This window comes from Oryx dammah, unplaced genomic scaffold, assembly GCF_014754425.2.
Source record: "Oryx dammah isolate SB20612 unplaced genomic scaffold, SCBI_Odam_1.1 HiC_scaffold_20, whole genome shotgun sequence".
Lineage (NCBI taxonomy): Eukaryota > Metazoa > Chordata > Mammalia > Artiodactyla > Bovidae > Oryx > Oryx dammah.
Window position 1 is genome coordinate 57,499,084 of NW_024070204.1, and position 21,524 is coordinate 57,520,607.

General features: G+C 40.4%; 1 protein-coding gene across 1 annotated transcript in view; it reads left to right on the forward strand.

Annotated features, from left to right (window-relative positions):
• NLN (neurolysin) overlaps positions 1-20,500 on the forward strand; it is a 95,716-nt gene extending 75,216 nt beyond the window's left edge. The window contains exons 10-13 of the mRNA XM_040262621.1: positions 4,540-4,726; positions 5,251-5,379; positions 6,547-6,683; positions 18,591-20,500. Of these exons, the coding sequence (XP_040118555.1) occupies positions 4,540-4,726; positions 5,251-5,379; positions 6,547-6,683; positions 18,591-18,725 (588 nt within the window). The 3' untranslated portion in view covers positions 18,726-20,500. The remainder of the gene's footprint in view (positions 1-4,539; positions 4,727-5,250; positions 5,380-6,546; positions 6,684-18,590) is intronic.
• The last annotated feature ends 1,024 nt before the right edge of the window (positions 20,501-21,524 follow it).

A 21,524-nucleotide genomic window follows, 5' to 3' on the forward strand; every position in this document is an offset into this window, starting at 1 on the left:
CTTATTATTTTTTTTATTTCTTACTGTGTTTTCTGTGTGTGATTTCTGAAAAATAATTAGAAAAATGAGAAATGTTTTATTGACTCCTTAGAAACAATTATTATCTATTGGGTCTGACATATTGTACTAGATATGATAGAATGGGGTTCAAAAGATAAAGTATCTTGAATGCCTAAAGTGTGAGGATATGAAATGTAAGAATTAAAAAATTAAAATCAGAATATTATTAAGTAAAATGATATAAATTATATACTGATTTACTGATTGAATATTGAAAGAAGACAAAGTAGAGAGGTGATGTTGGGTTGGGAACTAAGAGGTCAGGTCAAGTATAAGACCAAGAGAAATCTCATAGGGTTGTTTAAGGTTTGGGCGCCCTACAGAAACATTCTCCTCACACCTTCATTTATTTCACAAAGATTAATTGACTATCCACAACCTTCTGAGCATGTGCTGGATTTTGGAGGTACAGTTGTTAATAAGGGATTCATACATATGAGGTTGTTCTCAGCGTTTGAGTTTGAATGGAGTGGCGTGCTCAGTTGCTCAGTCGTGTCCGACTCTTTGAGACCCCATGGGCTGTGGCTCACCAGACTCCTCCACCCATGGAATTTTCCAAGCAAGAATACTGGAGTGGGTAGCCATTCCCTTCTCCAGGGGATCATCCCAACCCAGGGATCGAACCCAGGTCTCCTCCATTGGCAGGCAGATCCTTCACAACGAGTGCCACCAAAGAAGTACTTTATGGATAAGAAGTAGTAGTCAGGAAGATATAGCCAGTTTGAGGATAAACATGTGAATTTAAGTTGCAGTATTCAGGACTTCTGTAGGGAATTTCCTGGTGGTGCAGTGGTTAGTACTTGGCACTCTCACTGCTGGGACCTGAGCTCTATCCCCAGTCGGGGAACTAAGATCTCACAAGCTGCACAACACAGCCAAAAAAAAGACTTCGCTAGACAATGTGTTGTTTTATATGTCTTAAATGATGGTGGTAATACTGACTGGGGGAACTCTAGGGCTGTTGTGAAAGTTAACAACGTGTTATTCAGGTTCTCTTTATTACTATTATTATTGCCAATGATTGCTAGGTATATGCGAAGTTAAAAGTATGACCTTTAACCCTCTGTTTATGGCAAAGCCTAGGAGACAGTGGCACTTTTCTTTTTTTGATGCCTTATTTCTTAAACTTCATCATCCCTGGATTTAGGGTTGGATCAGACAGGTCAGGACATGGAATGACTGCTAGGAAATCATTAGAGGATCACCTCAGACAGCCAAAGTCCACTCTCCTGAGCCCTGTTCTTTTCCCTAAACAGAGTACACCTATTGATTTCAGCAACTGCCTTTTTTTTGAGTTGAGATTTGCTCTCGTGAAAATAACACTTTAGTTGTAAATGCTAAAAGCAACGAGTGAGTCTCTTAATTGGAATAATAGCCTATATAAGATTTGGTCTTTAAATATAACAAAGGCTCACATAACTTGTTGAGCTTTAGTTTATATCATTTTGCTCCAGGTCTCTGGAGCAATATCCATTGAGAAACGAATGTCTGTAGCATCTCATAGTTTTAGACAGCTTTCTTCCTCTCAAAAACTTCTAACCAAACAGGAATCTAAGTTTACCTTGTTTTCTAGGCTTTTATTGTCAAAGTACTTCCTGTAGCAATAAGGCTCCTGAGGTCTATATTCAACACCACTGAATTATTCATGTTGAAAACTAGAAAACACTTCTTGGGCTCTTTGGAGCCCACAGTTGAAAACTGGGGTGGGAGTGATATTTGTTGGTCGTCAGAAAGTAATATCATTCAAAGCCAGGCTGTTTTGCTCACCAGGCCCCCGTCAGGCTGCCGGTTTCTAAGACTTACCCATGGTTTCTTTGTGAATGGACACAGTGACTGACTGTGGATTCCTTTCCTTTTCAAATTTAGCTATTTGCGGGGAAATTGAGCTTTTGAATTTTATAAGTTCTTTGTCCTCCTCATTTGAAAAATATTTAAATGATCTTGCCCAAAGGGCACACAGAGAAACGGCGTGACTTTCGGGAAATTAGTAAGCGGTAGAGTTATTTTTAGCTTTTACTCCTAGCAAACATTTCCTTTTGTTCTTTAGAAGACATTGTTGATCTGTTCATTCATGTGCTGTGGTCTTTCCCCAACTACAGGATGGCTTCAGATAGAATAAGCCCTCTCTTCTCTACTCTGCGTGACGGAACTAGTGTTACTTCTCTTTAATTTTAACTCATGACTTACTCATTTGTTCATGTTTTTCTGCATTCTGGAGCACCACTACTAACACATACATTTTATTGTTGTTTGGGGTGGATTTATCTCTCGCCCCAGCAAATACTAACCAAAAAATGTTCACACATGCAGGCTGTACAAAATTTATTTATTTTTAGTCAAAATACTGTATAGTAATAGTTGATGGTGTAATTTTGTCCTTATTTTCTGTTAGTACTAATTTTGCAGGTATAGATACCATCTTTAGAAAGTTATGTGGTTAATATTACAGAATCCCAAATCCAGGATAGATGGTTAAAAAGGCTGGCCTTTACACTTCAATGTCATGTTTCTTTAAAAAATCTTCCAGGACTTAGAGGAAATCAGGTTTTTAAGCAAGTACACTGACACTTCACTTTCACTCTTCACATAAAGGCAAGTTTGATATAAAAAAACTAGATCCAAAATGATTTCACCATTTTGTAAAATCATAATTTAACTTTTTTTTTTTCTGTAAGAGAGAGAGGTATTATAGTATCTGTAATTAAAGTTGGGGTTCTGACAGGTTTTACCATTAATTTCAGTATGCCTCAATTTCCTCATCTCATAAATGGAGATTGTGATTATTATACAATTGTTTTGGAATTTAAATCAGATAATCCATGAAAAAGCCTAGCAAAACACCTAACATAGTAAAGTCTCAATAGATGTTGGCTATTATCATTATTGTGTACAATTATTTTCTCTATAGTGTAGGCTGTAGTTATTTTTAGAAGATTATATACAAGAAAGAGGCAAAAATATTCAGTTTTTCTGGAGCCCTTGACTTTGTCCCTGTAAGAATTTTTTACTGGAATGTCCTCAAACAGAGGTTACCCAATTCCATTGCCTAGTGAATTTAGTTTCCCTTGGCCCGTCAGTATTTGCAGCCCTTCATATCTAGAATCAGCACAGTTGTAATAGGAAGTCAAGCAAAACATTTTTTTGCATAAAGAGAGGGAGGCCGAATATGAGATGGCATTGACGTCTGTGCCTCTGCCCTGGGCCAGAAGCAGAATGGCCCATCTGCTGCCTCCTCCACTGGTGACGCCCCGTCCTCTCCCTTCCTCCCATTTAGAGCCCTGGGGATGATGCAGTCAGGGAGAGAAGACTAGCATGTGAAGCATCTGAAGAGGGAAGCAAGACAGAGGTTCAGGGGAAGGTAACAGAATCACCCCCATTCTGCAGCTGACCCAGTTGGGTAGATGCTAAGTATTCCTCTGCCAATAGCAATTTTACGTGAGTTCTCTGGATGATGTGAAGGCTGAAAAACACCAGCCTGTCTAGTGAATTCCCATCTTTCTGGTTAAGAGCTTTCCTGACATATGATTCAGCAGTTTACTAAACTTTCCTTTTTTTAAAGAAAACTTTTTTTTTAATGCTTAACTCAGAATAAGTCCTTTATTTTTACAAGGGGTTCTTTAACTTCTGAGTGTATCCTTTGTTTCTCTTTTCTTATAGCTGCATTAAACTCACCTCACTTACCAACTCATACAATGCTAACTCCTACTGTAGCGGCTTCTTGTTTTAAGTTAACATCTTCTACCCAGTCTGAGAGCTACAGCTCAGGCTTTCTACAGTATGGTTGCTTTAGAAACACTTATTTAAAGCTTAAAGCACAAAACATCATACACCTGAAAGGGATATCAGTCTATACTGTTTTAATTTAACTCTTTAACTGATTTTGATGAAAACTTGAGTAGTTAAGTAATAGATTGATAAATACTCCAGAAAGGCATGTTCTGAGTAAACAAAAGTATGCAAATAGCAAGGGGAACTAGGGAGAGATTGTCTTAGATTATGAATCTCTTCAATTTTAATGGGAAACTTTTTTTTCTGGCCACACTGCTTGGGTTGCGTAATCTTAGTTTCCCCAACCAAAGATTAAACCTTCGCCCTTGGTAGTAAAAGCATTGAGTCCTAAATCACTGGACCACCAGGGACGTTCCTGGGAAATTCTTTTAAAACATGTTTACTTTCAAAGCTTAAGGTTTCTTTTAACTTAAACTAATTTTTTTCAGTTATGATTTCCTGATGATTATTTCAAGTGTGTCTGTGATTCAGAAGAATGAAATATTATTTTGATGTAGATATTCGGGGACTATTTTTCAGGCTGCTTGGCTACTTGTTTCACTTTCATTTAAATTTGAAGTAATCTTAACCTTCATTCAAAGAGACAGTTGACTCTTGATTCTGACTTAAATTTTAGTGAGTCGATTATAAGTTATCATATATGTAGTTTTCATTCACTGCTTTTTAAAAAAGATTATGTTTACTTTCTAGACTGACTTTGCACGATTTAGTGGAACAAACGTGGAAACTGACTTCGTAGAGGTGCCATCACAAATGCTTGAAAACTGGGTGTGGGACGCGGATTCCCTCCGAAGACTGTCTAAGCATTATAAACATGGAAGCCCTATTACAGATGATCTGCTTGAAAAGCTTGTTGCTTCTAGACTGGTCAACACAGGTATGACTTACCATTTTAGAAAACAAATCAGAATTGCTTCATGGGGAATTGGTGGCATCTTTTTTAGGTAAGAAGTGGATTTATTTAGAGAAATACAGTTTCCATAAACAGAATGTGGACCGTTTCAAAAAGCAAGAGTGGCTCCGCGGCCTGGGGTCATGTCAGAAAGTGAGAAAAGCCGTGAGAAAAACACGCTCCACAGACAGAGTGTAGGCCATCCCAGAAGGCGAGGGGCCTGCTGGCATCTTCTTCTATAGAACTTATTTCCTCTTTTGTAATGATAGCACCCCAGAGTGTTAACATGAGGGGGGAAGGCCACTAAGCATGTTGGGATACCGAACACTGGAATTATATCCAAGAAAAAAAGATGCATCTCCTTTTAAATCTTAAATAGAATGAGGTGTCTTGCTCCGACCTTGTAATGAATACTGTTAGAATCCGTTTATGAAATCTCTGATCTTGTGATATTAGAACATGTAGTTCTCTCTTCTCCCCAACATGCCCAAACATTCTTATGTTATTAGGTCTCCTGACCTTACGCCAGATTGTTTTGAGCAAAGTTGATCAGTCTCTCCACACCAACACTGCGCTGGATGCTGCAAGTGAATATGCCAAATACTGCACAGAAATTTTAGGTGTTGCAGCTACTCCAGGTATGTCAATATACTTATTGCTGGTTCCTTCTTCCTGGGAAGCACAGGGTATACTTAACACGCTAGAGGAGGCAGGGGGTGTCAGGCAGATTAGCTAATATAATTTATTTCTGATTTCTGAAACCAGGCCATGACTTTCAGATAAGCATACTTTTGTCCTTATGAGTTATCCTATCCAAATGTGCTTGAAGGGAAGGCGGCTCCAGCTCTGCAGCATTTTAGTGTAATCAGGCGTGAGCAATTGGCCTCCACCCAGAGCAGAGAAAGCCATTCAGTTTGGCAACATGGCCGTGCCCGCCCTCCCTGTATGCCCTGAGACTTCCGTAGGATTTCAGTCAGACACTGGCAGGAGGGACATTTTAGAGAAAGGCACAAACTTCTACCTTGTGTCTGATCCTGCTTCCGAGGTCAGTTCAGGCAGTTTGACTTTCTAATCTGCTATGATTTATGAGACGCGTGTGAGTGGGTGGGAGATGGTCAGACATACGCATTACATTTATATTTATTTATTTCAAGCAAACATGTAGCTGTGCATGTAAACATAGCTGGAAAGAACTTTTTCGATCAAAGAAACCGTTGACTAATTGAGGCAGTCACATTTCTAGTGATAATTAAGGCCCAGGCCCCTCACTTCCTTTTATGGTCTAGTACACTGAACAGCCACTTTGGGCCTCAGGCCTCTGACAGAATCCTTTCTGTAAAGTAGCCCTGGAGGAAGATTGAATTGGTAAGACCTTTTTTTAGCTCTTCAGGTAAAGAGTTCTTTTTCAGTAATTATGAACATCAAGTACCATTCTGACCCATTTTAGATATAAATGCGTGTGACAAAGAGAAGGCTCAATATTATTAGAATATTTGTAAGACACATATGTGTCTAAGGGACAAGAAAGGACTGAGTTGTCTGTTGGGTGTGGACGAAGCCTCTGAAACTATTGTTAGGCATTCCAGAGTGTAGGGCCGAAACCAGCTCTGAGGTGGAGCTGTCATAGGAGAGAAGTTTGTAAACATCTTGGCCAAGAACACCCATAAACCCAGGGAGTGCTAGAGGTGACTAGAGGCAAGGACCTCCTCCCACAGCTGGACTCCCCATAGGGAAGCCTTAGCTAGCTGAGAAACTGATATATAACATCTGACATCACATTGTTTGAAATGTATCTTTTTTTAAAGGCACAAACATGCCAGCAACTTTTGGACATTTGGCTGGGGGGTATGATGGCCAATATTATGGATATCTTTGGAGTGAAGTGTTTTCCATGGACATGTTTTACAGCTGTTTTAAAAAAGAAGGAATAATGAATCCTGAGGTATTGTACTGGTTTTTTTGTTTTCCCCCTTTTTTTACTTCTATACTTGCCCTGTCCCCCTTAACTCCTAGTGTAAAATATTTTTTACACCTAGATTTTGAGAGTAAGAGATCTAGTAACAACTTTTAACTTTAAAAGTCTAGCATCTTCTCACATCATCATACATCATACATTTGCTTTGTATAGGTGATTAATTCTGTAAGTTTGAAAAAAAACAAGCCTACTGCATTTTCTTGCTTACTAGCATTCCATTATATTGCATAATTAAAATTCAAAGCTTTGTTTATGCATCTGCACATTTACAGCTGCTAGTTTTGACATGAGCGGGTACGGTGTTTTCGTTTTATAGGTTGGGAAAGAAAGGTAAACTCCTTCCTGATATAAATGATCTGCCTACGTTTTGATACACCCTACCTACTTTCATTATACGTTTTCTGTGGAAGTCACCCTTTTTTCTGGGATTGGTACACGCCACCTACAACACAGAGTTTGTAACCTAAATGCCTTTGAGTACTTTAAGCTGCTTCATTAACCTGAGCCGTTCCTTTCCGTGTGCAGCCACTTGACTGCCAGGTGGCTGCCAGCCAAACCTTCCTGAGTTACAGTCCCTCTGTCTCCATTCTTGTTGAAGACTCAGCTGTCAGGTTATTTCCAGGGCTGATGATTTTCCAGTGTGTTTTTCAGTCTGATGCAGAAATTAGAAGAACAAAGTGTCAACATCAGATTCTCTGTGTGTATTTCAACCGACTTATTCTCAAAACTTTGTGTTTCGGGATTGCATACTACCTTACACATGAGCACTGAAATAACGGATGTGATATAGACCTCCATCCCTTCTCGCCAGCCTTCACCCCCCAAACACCACCTCCAGAGTACCTACATTCTATTCCCTAGCCTTTCCAATCCCTTCATTCTTCCATCCATCCTACCCAGGCTATTAGGTCCCTGCAAGTCTCCTTCCATCCCCTGGCAACCCCACTTAAAGAACGATCAACCACTGGCTTGGTCTCATAAATACCCTGACTTCTGCGTGACCTTCAGCCAGTATCCAGCCCTGGATTCCTCTACCATCTCATTTAGAGATGGTACCCTCGGGGTTCAGATTCTCCTTCTGTGGAATATCCTGAGGCTCCATTTGAGGCCCCGCTGCAGAGTCCAGCTGTCTGGACCCCCAGCGTGACTCCACGGTCCTGCTCACTTCCCTAATTGCTGTCCCCACCACCTGTCTCCCTCTCAGCAGATGCTCTGTCCTCTCTACTAAGGACATTAAGAGCACTGAAAGTGAGTACCTTCATCTTCAATATTTAACTTCTTCCCTCCCGTCTCACAAGACGGGTCTGTAATACTAAGACTCACTGGTTCACCATCTCAGGAAAAAGACGTACCACTGACTGCTAATCTCAGCGCTACCACTCAGTGGTTCTTCCTTTCACAGCCTACTATCCTGGTGTAAGAAACAGTTTCTGCACACCTCTGCTTCCTGGCTTTTGCCTCCACCAACTGAATTGGGAAGTTGTTACCCTCCCCTCCAGAGTAACCACTGATGATCCAGTCTCCAACTCTCAAAGGCCCTCATCTACCTTTTGTCTTGTTTTAGTCCTACTTCTTGGTATTCCTGTCTTTGTCACAGCCCTTAGCTAAGCAAAGAGATCCCGTCTGTACTTCCCAGAACTCTCAGCCTGGCAGCCAGATTTCTGTGTTCCCTTGGGTCTTTGCTCTTTCACAAATTTATTCATTCTGCTTCTTCCACCTAAAATCTATGCCTTCCTTGTCTGTGCCTCTCCAGAACTCTGCCGTTCATAAAGGCCCTATTCAAATGACCACTCGTTTATGAAGTCTTCCAGATCACTGAAACCAGAAGTGATCTTTCCATCCTCTGAACAGAAGAGTGAACTTGGGCATGGGGTATACGGTTTCAATAAGCTTTTTCTTGTGTCTGGAATGTTTAATATAATTATCTTACAGAATGACAAAATCAGGTTATAAAATATTTTATACCATAGAATGTGAATTCTGATTTTAAAATATGCATTTAGAAAAAAGTACATCACAGTATTGTCAGTTATTATCTTTGATAAATTTATGATTGTTCGGTATTTTCCTGTACTTTTTATAGAGCTTTTCCTTATTTTTACATAGAGCATGGGTTATTGTAGAAATCAGAAAACCGTGTTTAAAGAGACACAAGGTCCAGGTATGTAAGAGTATAATTGTGACCTCCACCGGCTCTTAAGTCATCGGCAAGGCTTCTTGGCACAAGTACTACATCGCCTCTTTCATCTCCTCTACTCCACTCACTTGACCACACCTTCGGGAGCCTCCACTGCCTCCTCTCCTCTTCCAGCTGTCACAGTAACAGCCAAAGTACTGATTCCAGTGGATCCCGAGGAACTTGCAGTTCCGGCAGGAGGGATCCCTGCCATCATGCTTCTGTGTGCCTCCTTTCTTCTCAGGCTTCACTGCTTGGCAGGCAGCCAGACTGCTCTTAATTCGGACAAAAGGGCAGGGTTGAACGTGGAGGAAGCAAGATTCCGTACAACCTGGAGTTGCCTTGTGGTGTCAAAACCTGTTTTAAGTTTGACTGAAATTCTAGATTCAGCTGTGCAATGTATTATTTCTCGTCTTATGCCAGGAAGTTGGCTTTAATCCCTTCTTTTCCCCTTCCTGTTAAATGCTCTGGAACGTCGTGTTGTTTCCTGCTCTTCTGCTGTCACAGCCACAGTGAGTCCGGCTCCAGAGGCCAAGAAGAATCCACTGCACCCACCCTCACACTCTCCAGTTCAAACATCCATTTATTTAAAAACTCACACTTTGGAATAACAATCCTGTTCTACAGAAACTTCTGTCACTATTACGACTATGTCGTGATGAAGGGAAAGAATTGTTGTGGTAGGAAGAAGTAATGAATTTGATCTGAAGCTGTGGGAATCAGAGCAGGCACAATATATCATGCGGTCTTGTTGTCTCAAAACCCCTCACCCTCCCCAGTACATATATTTGGAGCATTTTGAGAAAATAGCAGCGTGGCCCTTCAAGGAGTTGGTACCTGCTTTTCTTAGTCCCCAAGCTCTAGAGAGGCTGGTGGCTGAAAGATCATGTATGGTTGATGTTATTGTTTATGGTCATTAGTATCAACAGAACATCTCCAGGCCTCCCCTCTGTAACCTCTTACCATCCTGCAAAGCCTGGGGTCTGAGAACCATTTTAGATCTCAATAAGCAGACCCGCAGAAAGTGTGCAACTCACTGGGAAAACAGTAGTAGGAGGGGTCGAATATAAGCCTACAGTCTTCTGTGCGCTACGTGTTAGCAACAAAATATTTTATAGTACAGCTGTTTGATAGCCTCTATCAAAGGTTTAGAACTGGCTGCTTACTTGAAATAGCCTGAAAGTTTGCTACCTCTGGTTTTATCTCTAATTTTCTATGATCTTCATCTTAACTGTATAGTTTGTTAAATATAATAGTATCTTTAACGTTTACTTTTTCAACTCATCTCTTAAATATCTTTAGCTTTTAGTTTTTCAACTCATCTCTTAAATAGCTATGGAAGGGAGCTACTTGGGAGTAACAGTTTCCCAGCAAACTGTAGGAGCTCTTTCAGCAACCCTTTAAGGCTCTGAAACGTGGTTTCAAAATCCAGCAGCTAATCGTAGGGTTGAAAGAATGAGGGCATTTTAACAAGGGCCATTTCTTTTCATAATGCAACTTCATTGTGGGAAAATTTCCTAAAAAGTAATAGACATGCAGATTCAAAGGCAATTATATTGTTAAGCTAGAATTATGTTCCTCCTCTTCTGCATTTAGAGTAATTGCTAAGCTTTGTTTTTTTCCAGTAGTGAAGAAGATCACAACCAAGTATCACATGTGTAAAGGAATACTGAGAAAGTCAAAGAGAATGAAGTATGACTGTCCACAGTGCCGTAAGAGAGTACCTAGATCGTACATGCAATAATGGACAGAGAAACATATAAAGGATCTTGGCTAAACAGGAAGAAGAATTACATCACAGGGACTTTCCTGGTGGTCCAGTGGTTAAGACTCCATGCTTCCACTGCAGGGGGCACAGGTTTGGTCCCTGATTAGGGAACTGAGATCCCACATGCCATGCGGTGCAGCTAAAAAACTAAAGAGAAAAATTACCTGATAAAGTGCATTATAAAGCTAAGTATTCCAGGGCCTCGGCCCAATTTCTGCTTAAATGTGTTGCTAAGAGAGAACATGAAATTTCCTCTCCTGATGGGCCTTGTAAATGGATTAAATTCTGTTTCAGCTTCTCTGACCTACCACCCCAAAGCTAATTTTTCTTACACTTCAACGTTTTCTAACAGCATTAAATTCTGCCTGATTTAAGGGAAAAAGGAAGGAAATTGGGTTGATGTCCAACCTACTTCTTGAATATTTACAATGCCAGACCTTCTAAGCCTTGAATTCCAACCAGCTGGAAGCAGTTTTTCTTCCTTTTTGTGTTCCTCCAGCCCTTCTTTGTGTTTCTGTTAGAGCTCTAGTAATCTGCCTTGCTAATTGTCTATTTCTTTATCTCACCTTCTGGATCATGAGGCTCTTGTAATATGAACTGTTTTATTCATCTTGGTGTTCGTCCTCTGCATCAAAATACTTACATTGCTGGACCCAACTGGCAGCTCCCCGACCTGCTTCCTCTCATCTATTCCCCTAATACGTGGGACTGGTCAGGCTGCCCTTTTTTCCTCCAGATCTCCTCCCTTCCCATAAATATTTGCTCATCCCTCCTCACAAATTGAAACTTCGCTGAAGTTTTCCAGATGAACTCTTTGAGTCAAGGGGCGATTCCAACGCTGTTCTGACTACCAACACCAGTCTTTCACCCTCTCCCTCCTTCCTGTTTGTTGTCCAAGGTATTCTTTCTCCCACTCACAACCTCCCCACCCTGACTCATAGAAAACAAAGGAAGTGCTGTGGGGAAGAAGTGTACAGATGAGCTATGGAAGGACAGGTTTCAGTATCCACTGTAAAAGCAGGCTGGTGAGCCCGTTAGGTGCCTGGCTGTCATGGCTTGTCCTTGGGCAGATGCTCTCTGCCCTGATGCCTGCTCCTCAGAGCAGGAAGGAGACCTGGCTCTACTGCCTAGACTCAGTCACAGGAAGCAGGAGGAAGGGAGGGTTGGAAGGCCGGGGGAGCTTGCGTGTGCCCCTGCAGAGAAGCCAGAGGTGGCAGGAGACCCAGACTGCTTCCCATTCATGTGTTCTCGTAGACGATGGGCTCCTTCACTCAGATAGTTATGAGCGCTCAAAGAAAGGGAGGTGGGCCTGGCCACCCACTGCAGTATTCTTGCCTGGAGAAGCCCACAGGCAGAGGAGCCTGGCGGGCTGCAGTCCATGGGGTCACAGAGAGTCAGACACGCCTGAGCGGCTAACACACACAAGGGCTTCCCTTGGTGGCTCAGATGGTAAAGAATCTGCCTACAATGCAGGAGACCCGGGTTCCATCCCTGGGTCAGGAAGATCTCCTGGAGAAGGGAATGGCTACCCACTCCAGTATTCTTGCCTGGAGAATCCCGAGGACAGAAGAGCCTGGCAGGCTACAGTCCATGGGGTCACAAAGAGTCAGACATGGTTGAGCAGCTAACACACGATTGTTGCATAAAGTAAGTGCCTTGTCTCTCCTACTTAGTATTCCTGTGTGTGTTTTCAGTCATGTCTGACTCTTTGCGACCCCATGGACTTTAGCCCACCAGGCTCCTCTGTCCATGGAATTTTTTGAGTAAGAATACTGGAATGAATTCCCATTTCCCACTCCAAGGGGCCCTCCCGACCCAGGGATTGAAACCCCTCTCTTGTGTCTCCTGCGTTGGCAGGCGGATTCTTTACCTCTGCATCATGGGGGAAGCCCACTTAGCATACTGGTATATACTAAGTAGACACTGTGGTATACGAGTATACTTAGTGTAATATTTTATACTAATAGTAGAAATGAAGTCTCTTGTGCTTTTTTTCTAGCTTTATTAGGAGACAGAACTAATTTTAAGGAAATGCTGAAACAGAAATGCATTTGTTTCCCTGACTATATATGAGTAACTGAACTTAGGGACAGTATGAGAAAGAAAAGGAAAGGAGACGTAGATGATGACTCAGGTTTGTTGAGTACCACCATATAGCAGGAATGATTCTAGGGAGCAGGCAAGGTGCTAAAACCATTGCTCAGATTCCTCATATACTGAGGGAGGTAGGCATATTCCCACCTTACAAATAAGGGAACTGAGGCTCAAGGCCACATAGCTGAGGATGAAGCCAAGATTTTAACCTGGGCCTGATTCCAAAACTCCTGATCTTGCTTTAAAAAACATCAGTGTTGAGGACTTGCCTGGTGGTCCAGTGGTTAAGACTCTGTGCTTCTACTGCAGGGAACACGGGTTTGATCCCTGCTTGGGGAACTAAGATCCTGCATGCTGTGGGGAGCAGCCAAAAAACAAAGAAATCTGAACATATTTTTTAAAAAAGAAAGAAACCATCAGTGTTACAGAGGATTTACACAGTTGCCAAAAGATACATATTAACCTTCCAGGAGTAAAAACCACAGAGGTGACCGATGATGATTTTCCCTTCCCGGATGACTAACAGGAGTGCTTACTCTGTACAGACCCTCCTGCAGGGTTTTTCAAGAGTGGAAGTTTCTAGTGGTTGTCTTAGGGCTTCTCTTCCTGCTTTGCTCACAGTTATGGTTTCTCCATTATATAAACAGAGGAGAACCACTCACACCACAGACTCTGTCTACCTGTAGCATTTGTCTCCCAGACAGCATTCTCTCACCCAGGAAACCGGTACCTTCCAAACACACAAATTCACTTAACTGTTTTTTGGTTTTTGTTTTTTTTTTAAGAAAAGCAAGATCCTATTACCAAAATGACTCTTAAACTCTTCTCCAAACTTCATTGCCAAGGAAATGAAACTATTAAGAGACCATTGCTCTGTAATTCAGGAAATTGAATCAAGTTGTGTGGAGCTGTAAGCAGGGGAGGACCTCCGCTGTTCTGAGCCATGTACTGTGAGACTAAACACTGCCCAGCTGTACAGTACCAGCAAGGGAGATGAGAACCGGCTCTTCACAGCAGCGTGAAGCCCCTCTAAACCTCACTGTTCCTCACTGTCCACAGTTACAGTTCTTGATGCAAAATGAGAATATTCTGGCAGATGTCCACATTTGGGTGATTTTTCAACTTTAAAATTTTCATTATTTTTCCTATAATTGTGCAATTAAATACGCCTTTTTAAAAGACTCTCAGATCTTGAGCATTAAGAATTTCTGCAGGTAAATACTAATAATTGAGGCTGCATGATAGGTTCAAGAGGGTTGATTATACTCTTGTCTCATCTATTAGTATGTATTGAAAATATTTCCATAATAAATGGCGTAAATTATTTTTATGTTCAGATCAATTTAATTCACATTTTCTAAGTTCCTATACTGCTTCACCCAGGAAGAACAGCCCTTCCTTCCCCACACCACCCCGCCTACTGATTTGTTGCTGTTCAGTTGCTCAGTTGTGTCCAGCGTTTTGTGACCCCATGGACTGCAGCACACCAGGCTTCCCTGTCCTTCACTATCTCCCAGAGTTTGCTCAGACTCATGTCCTTTGAGTTGATGATGCCCTCCAACCACCTCATCCTCTGTCATTCCCTTCTCCTCCTGCCTTCAGTCTTTCCCAGCATCTGGTTCTTTTCCAGTGAGTCAGTTCCTCGCATCAGGTGGCCAAAGTTCTGGAGCTTCAACTTCATCATCAGTCCTTCCAGTGAATATTCAGGGTTGATTTCCTTTAGGATTGATTGGTTTGATCTCTTTGCTGTCCAGGGGACTCTCAGGAGTCTTCTCTAGTACCACAGTTCAAAGGCATCAATTCTATGGTGCTCAGCCTTTTTTATTTTTCAGCTCTCACATCCATACATGACTATTGGAAAAACCATAGCTTTGACCATATGGACATTTATAGGCAAAGTAATGTCTCTTCTTTTTAATACACTGTGTAGGTTTATCATTTCTTTTCTTCCAAGGAGCAAACATCTTTTAATTTCATGATTGCAGTCACCATCCGACGTGATTTTGGAGCCCAAGAAAATAGTCACTGTTTGCATTGTTTCCCCATCTATTTGCCATGAAGTGATGGGATCGGATGCCATAATCCTTGTTTTTTGAATGTTGAGTTTTTTCACTCTCCTATTTCACCTTCATCAAGAAGCTCTTTAATTCCTGTTTGCTTTCTTCTATAAAGGTGGTGTCATCTGCATATCTGAGGTTATTAATATAATATAATAGTCTTGATTCCAGCTTGTGCTTCATCCAGCCCAGCATTTCGCATGATGTACTCTGCATATAAGTTAAATAAGCAGGGTGACAATACACAGGCTTGACATACTCCTTTCCCAATTTGGAACCAGTCTGTTGTTCCATGTCCAGTCCTAAGTGTTACTTCTTGATCTGCATACAGGTTTCACAGGAGGCAGGTAAGGTGGCCTGGTATTCCTATCTCTTTAAGAATTTTACACAGTTTGTTGTGATCTACACAGTCAAAGGCTTTATCATAGTCAATGAAGCAGAAGTAGATGTTTTTCTGGAATTCTCTAGCTTTTCCTTGATCCAACGGATGTTGGCAATTTGATCTCTGGTTCCTCTGCCTTTTCTAAATCCAACTTGTACATCTGAAAGTTCACATACTTTTGGTTCACATACTTTTGATGCCTAGCTTGAAGGATTTTGAGCATTACTTTGCTAGCATGTGAAATGAATGCACTTGTGGTAGTTTAAAGATTCTTTGGCATTGCCCTTGTTTGGGGCAATGAAAACTGACCTTTTCCAGTCTTGTGGCAACTGCTGAGTTTTCCCAATTTGCTGGCATATTGAGTGCAGTAGTTTAACGTTGTTGTCTTTTAGGGTTTGAATTAGCTCAGCTGGAATTGCATCACCTCCACTAGCTTTGTCCTGATGCTTCCAAGGCCCACTTGACCTCACACCAGGAGGCTGGCTCTAGGTGTGTGATCACACCATCATGGTTATCCAGCTCGTTAAGATCTTTTTTGTATAGTTCTTCTGGGTATTTTTCCCACATTTTGTTAATATCTTCTCTTTCGGTTAGGTCCATACCATTTCTGTCCTTTATTTGCATGAAATGTTCCCTTTGTATCTTTTATTTTCTCGAAGAGATCTCTAGTCTTTCCCATTCTATTGTTTTCCTCTATTTCTTTGCCTCGTTCAGTTTAAAAGGCTCTCTTATCTCTCCTTGCTATTCTCTGGAGCTCTGCATTCAGATGGGTATATCTTTCCTTTTTTCCTTTGCCTTTTGCTTCTCTTCTTTCCTCTGCTATTTGGAAGCCCTCCTCAGACACCCATTTTGCCTTTTTGCATTTCTTTTTCTTGGGGATGGTTTTGATCACTGCCTCTTGTACAGTGTTATGAACCTCCATCCATAGTTCTTCAGGCACTCTGTTTATCAGATCTAGTCCCATGAATCTATTTCACTTCCACTGTATAATCGTAAGGGATTTGATTTAGGTCATACCTGAATGGCCTAGTGGTTTTCCCTACGTTCTTCAATTTACATCTGAATTTTCCAATAAGGAGTTCATGATCTGAGCCACAGTCAGCTCCCAGTCTTGTTTTAGCTGACTGTATAGAGCTTCTCTATCTCTGGCTACAAAGAATATAATAATCAGTCTGATTTCAGTGCTAACCATCTGGTGATGTTCATGTGTAGAGTTCTCTTGTGTTGTTGGCTACTCTGTAGGTATGGGGCCTAGAACATAAGATGACCCTTAGAGGGGCTTGTTAGACAGTGTTCTAGTATGATACTGAAGAAGTGGTAGCACCCTTCTTGCCTTATTTACAGGTTTTGAATAAATTTTCTTAAAAAGGAGGGGCCTGTAATCACTGATAATGGACTTCCTGAAAACGCTGGTAATGACAGTTTAAAAGATATGTTGTTTCTTGGTTGGTCGCGGCAATTAATTACTGTTTTAATAGTGATCTAGAATCTAAAACAAGAATAATGGCTATTCTTATTACAGACTTTATTATTCTAAAAAGTAGCAGATCAGAGATCTTGAGCCCAATACAGCTTACCCCTTCCCTTTCTTTCATTGCCCAACGTGTCTAAATTTGACCAGTGTTAAATCAGTGGATTAGGTAAGGTTTAGTTAGTTATACTCATGTTTTAGGTTCTAGATCACTATTAAAACAGTAATTAATTACTCCAGAACAAACAAGAAATGACACATCTTTTTTTTTTCTTTCTAAAGAAAATTAAACCTAGCTCTACACTGTCACTACCAGGGTTTTCAGGAAGTCCATTATTAGTGATTGCATGTCCCTCCTTTTTAAGAGAATTTATTCAAAACCTGTAAATAAGGCAACAAGGTTGCTACCACTTCTTCAATGTCATACTAGAACATTGTTCAACAAGCCCCTCTATGGGTTGATCTCTTATATTCTAGGCCTCAGACCTGTAGAGTAGCCACAGGTAGCTACTGAGCTCTTGAAATGTGGCCAGAGCTATTGAAGAATTGAGATGTGCTGTAAATGTAAAAAAACACACTAGGTTTTGAAGACATACCACAAAAAATACCCAATAATTGATACATGTTAAAAGGATAATATTATAGACCTCCTGGTTTAAATAAAATATTAAAATTAATTTTACCTATTTTCTTCTCTTTTTAAACATGATTTCTAGAAAATTTTAAGTTATACATGTGGCTCACATTATATTTCTACTGGACAGTGCTCTCTGGAGTTTATGGAAAGTAACTTCATTTCACTAATTGTTTACTCCTGATTAAGACTCATCTGTGAGGTTAGCTGTGTGCTTATAGATCATTAATAAGTTTCAGATGATTTCTGTTTATAATCAAAACCTGAAAAGTTGTTTTTGTGTGTGACCCTTGTAGGACTTGAAGTAGTTTTGTATCTAACTTGGTAGATTTCCTTCATCAACATTTTATTTTCTTTAACAGTTTGACTAGACATCTCTGATGATTGTACCAAGCAGAATCATTGTCATAAGTCAAAAATGAGGTTACTTTTGTTTCTGGAAATTCTCAAGCTATTTATGTACTCAGGGAAGCTATTAGTAGCTGTTCAAATGATTTAATGGATATAAATTTGCATCTTAACCCTGAACTATTTTATAGGTAGCTTTAGAATTAAGCTTCATTGAATTGTCTGGCCTTTCAAAAGGACAGTGAAAAGGAAGTGAAAATATTGAATAATGCTGATTCTGAATTTCAGTTGTTTTCTTTCACTTTATCTGCTTATGTATTTGTGCAAATAAAGGCAGAGGAAATGTTGTATGCTTTAAACTTCTAGACCTTGTCCCCAGCAAATTTACAAAGGTCCTCCTTCCTCGTGTTGAGCCCACAAAACTGTCTACCTTCCACCATGGGACATGGTTTGTGGCCTTACCCCCACCCATAAGGAAGAAGAGTTTTTTTATGAGCCCTTCATAAAGATATGGCAGAAAGTGCTTTGACAGCAGCAGCTGGGCCGCTGTTCCCAGGTGCACACAATCCCTGTTTGTAGCCTAATGGAACTCCTGTTTTGCTAACCCTTTTGAAGTCACATTTTAGATGGGGTAGCAAATAGAAGACTGTTCAAGCTTCCATTTGGCTATTTTTCATTTGTTTGTCTGTTTGCTCATATTGTCAGCATGCTGCTGAGGATCTAAGGAGACAAGACAGTAATAAAGGGAAATGTGGAAGACCGGAGGTCTAAGCCCCAGATCTCTTAGCTACCAAAGTAAATAAATACTACAAAGCTGTAGTCTAGGGGAAGGAGAACGTCCAGAATAAAGCTAAAGTCCCTTTTTTTTTTCCCCTCTCTTTTGCATCTAGAGATTTGGAAAATTGCTATAACCATGAATTATTAGGCATGCTTTATTTTATTAGGTTGGAATGAAATACAGAAAGCTGATCCTGAAACCTGGGGGATCTCTGGACGGCATGGACATGCTCCAAAATTTCTTGACACGTGAGCCAAACCAAAAAGCGTTTCTAATGAGCCGAGGCCTGCCTGCTCCGTGAACTGGGGCTCTTTGGGATCCGTCCATGTTTGGAGGACAAGCCAACATCACCACGTGTTACTGGCTGGAAACTGAAGGGAGTTTTGCAAATGAAAATGTAGATTTCTATTAACTTCCTTTTGTTTTTTAATTTGAAAAATTATACAGATGTAAATGGAATTCTAAATACTGTGACCTAAGAAAAGATGTGTTAGAAAATAATTGTACTATAAACTTTCATAAAAATGGATGTGATTTCTTTTTATAAAAGTTTCATATGAATGCAATTTGATTTTTTTACGATTATAATCTAGATAATATAATGTAAGAGGGCTAAGAATTTTTTAATTGAATCATATACATTATCTACTTTGATCCTTCTTATATCTCAAAGTTTTGTACTTGGGATTTCTCGACTGATAAATGAATCATCACATCCCTCTGATAGATATTTTCTCAGAGCCTTGCATCCACTTTAACTCTCTTGTCTCCCAGTAAAGTGTGACCTCTTTGCCTGCATACCTCTGGGCCAGGGGACTATACCTCAGTAATTAATGCATGTATCTTTGTATTTCAGGCCTCATGATTTCCAACTTTCCACCACCTGTAATTGGTTTAGTCTTTGTTGTCTGATGTCCAGTCAGAGAGTACCAAAAAATGAGTTTTAGCTGAAATGGCCTAATGTATATTATGACTTTTAACATCTCATGTTAGAGTATTTGAGATCTTGGCTTCAGCATAAAAGATCGTCATATTTACCAATTAGAACACTAAAGCAAATCTAAGATTATTTTTCTCTTTTTGGGTTTCTAGTAAGCAGCAAGGTCTTTGCCTCCTTTACTGTGCTCCTCACCTGAAGTGACAGGTAAATTGTCACAAAGGCCTATCTCAAGTGCTGCAGGAAGAGAGCTGAACTGAAGCATAAAAAGTCCAGAAACCCCAGGAAATGAGTGGATCCTGCACAGGAGTCTGTGAGGACGGCCACTCCAGCGTTACATGTGTTTCAACTCAGCCAAGGGGAGGAGGCTCCTCTGCGGCTTGTTTCATCTGGTGATTTTAAGTGCGCCTTTGGAGTGCTTTAACTCTCTTTCCTGTGGGCCTAAATTCCAATTTGCAAACCAGGAAACTTACATACTTACTTTTCCTCTAGGTGTCTACTCAATGAGGAAACCAAAATAGGATAATAAAAAAAAATTTTTAATTAAAAACTAACTTGGAATGTATGCATTCTGCATAGGGCTTCTAATTGTTTCCCACTGTGTACTGAGGTATGACTCTGCTGGCCAGGGACAAAATTAGAACCTTTCCATTCTCTAATCCAAATGGACTTTGTGCTAAATAAAAAGATATTATGCTGCATAGTCAAATTATAGACAGCAGGAAAAATAAAGAGCTATAGTGACAAAAGAAAATTCAGATTATTATTGTCGAGCAAAATACCCTAAACATCACAGGAAATCCCACCCTCCCTTCTGAGACAATTGCCTGGCCCTCACGCCCCCATATTCATCCCGTGTCATCATCTCCGGTCCTTAAAGCTGGTGTTTTTGTTTTGTTTTGGTTCTTTTTTTTTTCAGTCTTAGCAACGTATGGTACTTTTTTCATATCTTTGTTTCCCCAAACTGTTCTCTTTTCCAGTTTCAGGCAAAAACTCTCTTCAGCTTTTTCTATTGCCCAGTGTGTTTCCTTAACAACAATAACTTTTATCATTTTAAATCTTAACATTTCATGTGGAAAAACTAATATTTGGTATGGGAATGTCTACACACAATAAAATTACATTATTATCCAAGAGAATGAATTCACATTTCTTTTATACTTTAATGTTAAAACTGAAATGCATAAGAAAATGAAAGTACTGCGGTATTCTTTTTATTTAGGGTTCACATCTGGTATTTAAAATCTATCAAAGAACATAATGTCTACCAACAGATGAATGAGTAAAGAAGATGTCACACACACACACACACACACACACACAATGGAATACCATTCAGCCAACAACAAGAAAACATAATGCCATTTGCAGCAGCCTGAATGCAGCTAGAGATTATCATACTAAGCAAAGTAAGTCAGGAAGAGAAAGACAAATACCAAATAATATCAGTTCAATTCAGTCACTCAGTCGTGTCTGACTCTTTGCAACCCCATGGACCGCAGCACGCCAGGCCTCCCTGTCCATCACCAACTCCCAGAGTTTACTCAAACTCATCTCCATTGAGTCAGTGATGCCATCCAACGATCTCATCCTCTGTCGTCCCCTTCTTCTCCTGCCCTCAATCTTTCCCAGCATCAGGGTCTTTTCAATTGACTCAGCTCTTCGCGTTAGGTAGCCAAAGTATCGGAGTTTCAGCTTCAAAATCAGTCCTTCCAATGAACACCCAGGACTGATCTCCTTTAGGATAGACTGGTTGGATCTCCTTGCAGTCCAAGAGAATAATATCACTTAATCAATTTTAGGTTGAGAAGTCTAAAGTATTATGCAAGCAAGTCTATCTATGAAACAGAATCATGGGTATAGAGAACAGGCTGGTGGCTGCCAAGGGGGTCGGATAGAGACTCGGGGTGGCGGGAGGACAGAGTGGGAGATGGGGGGTTAGCAGAAGCCAACTCTTATATACAGGATGGATAAACAACAAGGTCCTGCTATACAGCATAGAGAACCATATTCAATATCCCATGATAAACATACTGGAAAGAATATAAAAAAGAATTATATATATATGTATAACTGAGTCAGTACAACAGAAATTAACACAAGTAACAAATCACAACAAGTAGTAAATCAACTATACTTGAATAAAAATAAAAAACAAAATTA